Source organism: Volvox carteri, assembly GCF_000143455.1.
Source record: "Volvox carteri f. nagariensis unplaced genomic scaffold VOLCAscaffold_19, whole genome shotgun sequence".
NCBI lineage: Eukaryota > Viridiplantae > Chlorophyta > Chlorophyceae > Chlamydomonadales > Volvocaceae > Volvox > Volvox carteri.
Genome location: NW_003307562.1, coordinates 1,964,758 through 1,972,853, shown reverse-complemented (window position 1 = coordinate 1,972,853; position 8,096 = coordinate 1,964,758). Strand labels below are relative to the sequence as shown.

Sequence of the window (8,096 nt, the reverse complement as noted above, 5' to 3'; positions counted from 1 at the left end):
CCCCGGCAAGCATACGTCACACACATGTAGGGACGGCACCCCATGACACATGCCGTACACTGTCGTGAACTTCTCTCCTTCCCCCCCCCAGCAGCGCCACACCACTGGCGCACCTGTCCACATTGCTGCACGGTTCTCCGTCCCCCTCCCCCCGGGGGGCCCCGGGCGACATCCCCCCACCCACCGTGGGCCCCGGGGACAGCGGCCCCCCCAGGGCCGCGGGGGCCCCGCGAGACGCTGACTCCTTCTTCGCCACCACCTGCTGAATGAGCTGCTGCAGGCTGTAGTTGGGGGCCTGCAGTGGCGGTGGTGGTGGTGGTGGTGAGGAGAGGGAGAGAGGTAGAGGTAGAGGGAGGTAAATGCGGGGTGAGGGGTGAGGGGGAAGGCAAAGGATGTTCAGCTCACTGAGGGGGGGGAAGAGAGGGGGGAAAGAGCGGGGCAGCCATGCAATGGGCAACAAGGCAACGGGTCAACGGACGCCTCGTGTCACCTCGTGAAGCAAAGTGAGTGGCGAGATGCGGTGTGGCAGGGAGGGGCAATGGAGCGAGGGCAGGGAGGAGGAGGGGGAGGAGCGAGGAGTAAACCTGAGGCAACTGACCCAGGCAGACGGAGAAGACCGATCAACCAACAGGTAGCGGGGGACAGATGTCCCCGGACGGGACCCGGGTGGGGGGCCTCCGGCTGTTGGATAAGGAATGCGTGGGAGCAGGGGGAGGTGCTGGTGCTGCGGACTGTAGCGGACCGAGTAACAGACGGAGGAAACGGAGTCATGCGGCCCGGGGGGGCATGGGGGGGGGCATGGGGACGTTCGTTCATTGGTTCCTTGCCCGGTGCACGTATGCCTCTGCCTGGGTCCATCCCCCCCGCCCCCGCCCCCGGCCCCCCGGCCCACTAACCCTGGACTCGATCTTCTTGCGGCAGATGGGGCACTGCGTCTTCTTGTTGCGGTCGATGTGCTGCTCCAGACAGCGGCCACAGAAGCTGTGACCTGCGGTCCACAAGCCCCGAGTGAAGAGAGGGGGGGGAGGGGAGAGGGAGAGGGAGGGGGGTCAGGACAGGCGCACCCGCCCTCAGCCACGCCAAGCTCCCTCACGCAGTAACACCATCCAGACTCCAAACCCCAGACTCCCCAGAGTCCCCTTACAGGATATACTTCTACAAACCCCTAAAGTACTCCGGGACCACCTCACAAAGACGACTTCCCCTCCACCCTTCCCTCAGCCCCCTTTACCTCCCTTTTTCCCCGCCCTCCCGCGTACGGCAGTTGATACCCCCTGTCTTGGATGTGATTTCCCCCCTCCCCCTCCCACTCCCACTCCACCCTCCCCCGGCCCCCGGGACCCACCGCAAGGAAACAGCATCACGGGTGCGTGTTGGGGCGGCACCATCAGCTCGTAACACACGGGACATGTGTTCTGACTCTCCAGCTCCTTCACCAAGAAGGTGTCCAGAGTGCCCTGCTGCGCGGCTAGACTCTCACTCTCCCGCTGAGGGTACGGACAGCAGGAAGAGGACGACGAAAAGAAGCCGATGTGTCGACACACACACACAGCCAAGTGCGTGTGCGTGTGTGTATGTGTGTGTTTGTACGGAAGATCGGGAAGCAGCCGGAAGGCAAGGAGGGAGGGGGAGAGGAAAGGCGGGGCAAGGGTCTTGAGTTGGGTGAAACACATACACCCCGGGTTGTGGTAAGGTTCAGACTTGGGCTGGGGTGGGTGGTGGGTGGTGGGTGGTGGGTGGTGACAGTTGTTGTTGATTGCATACGCAGGGGCTCCTGTTGCTCCTCATGTGTGCTGCCTTCTTGAATGACACTTCATGTTAGTGAATGGTTAGGGTGTTTGTGCTTCACTAGGCTTCTTCATACTAGTTGCCGCGGGTCTATTTACCGCGACTTGGTACGAAAACACATATTGCTGACGCCGAGATTCGAACCCACTACTTCGGCGAACTTTCTTACGCCTGTACAACTATTCTACTAAATTGCTGGTTTCCGCGGTTGATACTGGGGTTGCTTCATTTTGTGGGACTCGGATAGCTGGATTGGGAAGTCTTGGGGACTAGATATTACTGTCGCCGAAATTCGAACCCACCACCTCGGCGCCCTAACCTTGTCGTTATCTCTTTGCTCCGGGACGTGGCCAAACAGAACTTTTTTAAGCCTATAGAATTATTCTACTAAATTGCACCGGGCCGGCCCGCCATCAACCCCCTTACGGGGGTTGCACAACAGTGGCAAAACCGCTGCCCCCTGGGGACATGGTACTTGCCCCTTCGTGCTCTGTTTGCCTCCAAAGCCCAGCAACATAAACGAAACTGCATTAGCTTACGATGTGCTAAACGAGGAATGAAAACCTTAGCATGTGTTGGCCACATGACGGCTGCGGCTCCCGAAAAGGGCAGCCCCATCCAGTGCTTATACTTCGCCATTTGCACTCCCGGTTGCTTCCCATCTGATGGGTACTCCTCTGGTAAGACAGTCAGACGCGTATGGTCCCAGCCGCTCATCAAACGCTCTCTTAGTGCCGTTATCATCGCTCCTTCGGGTAGAGGTCTACTCAACAACCAGTCAACACGCTCCTTTACCCCCACGACTTCTTGCGGTATTCCACTCCAAATGTTGCACTCCAAGAAGGAAAACAGTCGTAACATTGAGATTCCCCAACCCTCCCATTCTGGGTTGGTCAGGGCATCGGTTATCTCCTGCCGTAAAACAGCATGAGCAATGGATCCCACTTGCTTTTGAAGGCGGTTCCAGAAACGGAGGATCTGCTTCACCATGTAATATTGTAAGGGGAGTTCAGCCAGCTCCGCGTACAACAGCCTGTGGGATGGCCGTGCCGTCCCCACTACCTGCCTCATGAATAAAATCTGCAGCTGGACTGCGCTATCCTTCAAACAGGCTTCGAACATGCCCTCCGCAAGGTTGGCTTTATCCCGCCGTCTTCCCACCCTGTCCACGACCTCTGCCAGCGCAAAAGGGCCCCATGCCTGGCAGCCATACAACAGAATTGCTCGGACTTGGGTTGCAAAACACCGCATTCGTACATCGGGGGCAAACAGCTTCATTTTGTCCAACTTTGCACTTAAGGAAAACATAGCGGACCGACCTGCATCACATAACTGCTGACGGCACGCACTAAAAGGCCGTTCTGGCCCATATACCAAGCCCAGATAGCGAGTGCTATCTTTGGCAGGTACTACCTGGCCTGATAGCCATAACTGTTGACATCTCTCGCTAAGTTCCGACTGCTGGGTGCCATCACATGCAAAAACAAGCCTTTCACACTTTGAGACATTTGGTCGCATCCCAAAAGCTTCACAAAACAAGTCCACAAGATGTAGCAACTCAGACATTCGCTCTACTGACGTCGCTAGCAGACTAACATCGTCTGCATACAACAGTATGGAGATGCGCTTACTGTCCACAAGGGGTGCGTCATGCTTACGTATTCCAGCTTCTACAAGGTCATGAGTATCAATCAGATCAGCTAGTGTCTCGATGAAGAGTCCAAACAACTCCGTAGATAAAGGACACCCTTGCTTCACTCCTTGCTTAGACTCAAACTCACCCCCCGCTTTCTCATTTACCTTAATCACCATGGACACCTTCTCGTACGCTTTTCTCAGAGCACCTAGCATGGGGCCGCTAATCCCCCTCTCCTGCAACCGAAGCCACATGTGTTCGCGAGGCACCCTATCAAAGGCCTTCTCAAAGTCAATCTGCACTATTATCAATGGTGGTTGTCCCGCGATCCGATGCCGCCTGACCAGGTGTTGCTTAACAAAGAGGTGGTGAGCAGTGCCAAAACCCCGCCTGAAACCCGCTTGGCATGGGTGCCGCAGGTCCAGTATTTCCCCAGCACGTACCAGGCGGTTAAGGATCACTGACGCATAGCAATTCACGTTGTATGCTTTCAGTTCTTTCAGTTCAGGCAAAGGAGCCACCCACATTTCTGGCCTGCATGCTGGCCTGCAGGCTGGCACACCGCGGCCTTTCACCCAAAAAAATTACATACACTTGTACACGCGCATTTTGAGAATCGCACGCACGCATCCGCGCGGTACAATTCGCGCCTGGCTTTTGGGGCGTCTTGTACGAACCGTTTATTCGGCACAGTACGACCGGACACGATTGTGTGAGGGGCTGCTTAAACACTGGGGTCCTGGTGAAGCAGCTGACCGTGTACTAAAGTACATAGATGCGGAAGGTGCCGAAGTATGTCGGTGAAACATGATGTGGCAGGAGTGGAGAGAATAGTGCAGCGGTATACTGTGAGTGTAGTTGAAGGGTTACAAGGCGTTCGGCGCACGCCGTGGACTCCACTCACTGACTCAGAGTGGAAAAATGGCGTTGCACCTAACACGCCATTGCAGCAAATAATGAATTGGATTACGAATAGGTTGTTCTTAATAAGTTCTCCTGTGCACGCGCTTTTTGTATCTTCAGGCTTGTCGCACGGCAAAATAATAGTACCCCAGCAACCCTAACCTGAAATCTATTATTATAATAGTAATAATTACAAACACGTTGTTCGTGTACATACAGTATGCGCTTGTAGGCAGAGAATCTAGGGGGGATATCCAGATGTTTTGGTTCTATCGCGGAGCAACTAATCAACCTTCCAAGGACCTCCCGTTCTCATAGCACCCGTGCTGACAATCCACTGGGGGTAGCCCGGCCTGTGCGAAAAAAAACAGATACGCTTGATGATTGGGTAAGGTCCCCACCACCCAAGCGGCCTCGGAAGCGTCCTGGCAGCACGTGAGCGGAAGGCATATGAATTGGCACGGTTGGAACGTGCTGCTTCGGGCCTGGCAGCTACACTGGCCAACCTGCAAGACCGGCTTTACCGTCGGGGCTCACTTGCACTAACCAAGAAAGAGTGCAACAAGCTGAGCAGGGGCTGCTCGGCCGCCAAGGCCAGCCTGCTATCGGTGCTGGCGCTGGCTGGGGTACATCACCGTTGTGCCTTGGGTCACGTACAGTGTGCCAGCAGTTGATGCAGTGATTGCTTCCCTTGAGGGTGAGGCAGCTGTCCCGGTTGTCGAACCTGCTGGGCAGGCTGACAGAAAGGCTGGCGGGGCAGGCATACCTCAGGCACCAGCCCATGTGCACCTGCTGTGGGAGGGTGATGAGGTGATGTCGTGGGAGGTCAGTGTGGCAGATGACCTTGTGCAGCGCTGGCTCCGTTGCAATGAGGAGTGCATCATTGTGGAGCGTGAGCTCCATGACATGGTCATTTACTACACGTGCAGGATAAGCCTTCTGCGTGCTCAGAGGGAAGTTATCCGTGGGCACATTGCCGTTCTGCAGCAAGATGCGGGTGGAGGGGGAAATGGGCAGCAGCAGGGCGAGATGCATGGCCAGCAGGATGCTGTAGAAGCTGCTCTGCAGCATGCATTCAATGGCCACCAGATTTACCTGCAGCAGCACCAATACACGCCCGTTGGTTTGGCCAGGGAGGTGTGCACTGTGTTGGCAGGAAAGGCTTTTGTCACGGAAGAAGAGGTGGTGAGGTTACAGAAGCTGCTGGATGCTGCTGCATCCACCCAAGCTAAGGCATGTGTAATGCTTGGCAGGTCGGCCATTGTCCTGGAAGCTGGACAGGCTGAAACGGAGGTATCTGATGAAGGCCAGAGCAGTGGAGATGAGGAGGAGCCCATTGCACTCGATGGGGTGTTTGAGGTCGGGGAAGAGCCTCTCGATGTGGAGGAAGACCTGGTCCCCTAAGTGACGCCTTGTGTATGGAGACTGTTGTACTTCCATGTAGACTCTGTGCTCGATAAACTGTTCGAGGTTGGATGTGCCAAACTCGGATTCTTACTGTAAAACTACTCGGATAACCATTTTCATGTACGGGGAGTCTAGTTGTGAAGTCAGATTTTCAATTGGGGATGATCGGCGCTTTCTGGCTGGGCAGGGCTATGCCCTCCGGCCTGGCCTTGAAGGCCCGTGCATCAGGGGTCTGCCATATGCTAAACTCGGATTCTTACTGTAAAACTACTCGGATAACCTGGATGCCCTGCGAGACATTACTCCAACCTGGGCCCAGGTCTACAGATACACGATGGATCAGGTTTACCACTCGGTGAAGAACAAACTGTTCCCCCTTAATTAGCCCATTGAATTTCCATCCTCCTAAAAACGAAACCCATATTGCCAAAGAGGCCACCGGCATTTAATGCTAGTCATAACGATGGGAGATGTAGGACTTTCTGTTGCCTTGCTTGCTGGCAGCCCGTACTGGCCGCTTGGAGGACCCACCCATGCACGTCACGTTGTACCCACTCTCACTCTGTCCCTCCTCAGTCATGCCATCCTGGCTCCCTTCCTCCACGACTGCACTATCCTCTTTCCCTCCCCCCTCTTTCCCTCCCTCCTCCTCTTTCCCACCCTTCTTGCCCCCCCCCTCCTCCTCTTTCCCTCCCTCCTCACCCCCTCCCTCCTCCTCGCCGCCTGACCACCCCTTCTATCGGGGGCATTGGCACCTGCTGCTGCTGCCACCAGGTTAAACCCGCCCTCCACAGCAGCTGTCAGTGGGCTGGCCCCCCACGGGCTGGGCACCTTTGCTGCTGCGGTTGCTGCTACTGCCTGACCACCCCCTCTATCGGGGGCATTGGCACCTGCTGCTGCTGCCAACAGGTTGAGCCCGCCCTCCACAGCAGCTGTCAATGGGCTATCATGAAAATTGGTACCCACTGCTGCTGCTGCCGTCTGATCACCCCCTGTATCGTGAGCTACTGCCAGCGTCACCAGCTCGTCACGCGCACCAGGCTGCTGCAGTGCACGCACAGCAACCTCCAAGTCATCTAAGACCTGGGTAAGCCGCCGGTGCAGGTCTGGACGTGACTTAAGCAACTGGTGCACGTTCCTGCAGGACTTAATCGTTCTGCCCTGAACGGGGTTGAGTAGCCACGAGACATAGCCGATGCCAAGGTTGCTCGCATCAGTAAGGACGTCAACGGCATGCTGCTTCAGCTTGCTGGCCATCCGGCTTTTTCGCTTTTTATCTAATGTGGCAAGATCCTCCTCTGCATGTATACAGAGGAGTGGACAGTTGTTTGCCTTTCAAGTGCTTGGATTACTGTCACCATCACTGTTTTTCCTGAGAGACCGGCGCCGCGCTGCTACGAAGGTTTTCGCAAAGACGTAAACATGCTAGGCCTATGCATGATGTAAGGCGCGTCTTCTGGCCAGAAATGGGTCGCAATGAGCAGGTCAAAGCACAGCAGCGCTTATCTACTTTAGGCATTCTTCTTACTGAACAAAAATCTTACAAATGAGGTATGTAGCTACATGTAGCTAAAATAATTATTTTGAACGATCGGCCGTAATCAAAGTGGACATCCACTCAGTTAGTGGAACCAAAAGTCCACTCCAAGAGTGGACACAGTAGGGCCCCCTAAGGTATCCAAAAATCGGAAACTATTTCGGCATTGGCAGTAAGGCTTCGGCCCGTACACTGCCAACCCCTGGCCTACGCAGTAAGTTGAAGACCGCTTGAAAATCTGATCACGGCAAGTTCTTCTAGTCTTGCGCCATGAAGTTAGTGTCGTTCCCCCAGCCGACCGCATGCGGTTGAAGCGCGGGTCACGAAGGATATTCTCAACCTTATCGGCGATGTGCTTGTAGAGGTGCATCCTAGTGGAGGATTTGTACTTGGATATCGTCCCCTTCAATATTGCATCCTTCTTCTTCAAGGACCCCGACATATTCAGCTTCACGAAAAGACCCTATTTAAGCCGATAGGTGACAAGCATGTCCGCCGGTCCCGGTTCATGGCGCCCGGTGCCTGGGGTGCACCGTTGCTGACCAGCTCCGGCTGCAGATGCTGCAAGGTCCGCCACAGCGTGCACTTGGTGCTCGTGCCATGCACAGTCACACACTCCATGCTGGCTAGCGCTTTGGCGGCGTCGGCAGGCGCCGCAGAACCTCGTCCAGCATCGCCTTCATGTTGGCTATGTCAGCCTTCATAGCGGCCATCTCAATCTTTATAGCGGCCGTCTCAGTCTTCATAGCCCCCATCTCAGCCTTCATGACGACCGTCTCAGCCTTCACGCCGGCCATCTCAACCTTCACGGACGACGAGTCGGGC

At 55.6% G+C, this 8,096-nt stretch overlaps 2 protein-coding genes across 2 annotated transcripts in view; one reads left to right on the top strand and one right to left on the bottom strand.

Moving 5' to 3' along the window:
• Positions 1-6,991, bottom strand: part of VOLCADRAFT_91151 (uncharacterized protein) — a gene marked incomplete at both ends in the record, with an annotated part of 10,533 nt that extends 3,542 nt beyond the window's left edge. The window contains 5 exons of the mRNA XM_002950549.1: positions 185-295; positions 897-988; positions 1,346-1,487; positions 4,865-5,422; positions 6,437-6,991. Coding sequence (XP_002950595.1) covers positions 185-295; positions 897-988; positions 1,346-1,487; positions 4,865-5,422; positions 6,437-6,991 — 1,458 coding nt within the window. The remainder of the gene's footprint in view (positions 1-184; positions 296-896; positions 989-1,345; positions 1,488-4,864; positions 5,423-6,436) is intronic.
• Positions 6,992-7,779: 788 nt separating this feature from the next.
• VOLCADRAFT_91150 (uncharacterized protein) overlaps positions 7,780-8,096 on the top strand; it is a gene marked incomplete at both ends in the record, with an annotated part of 17,279 nt that continues 16,962 nt past the window's right edge. Inside the window, one exon of the mRNA XM_002950653.1 lies at positions 7,780-7,839. Coding sequence (XP_002950699.1) covers positions 7,780-7,839 — 60 coding nt within the window. The remainder of the gene's footprint in view (positions 7,840-8,096) is intronic.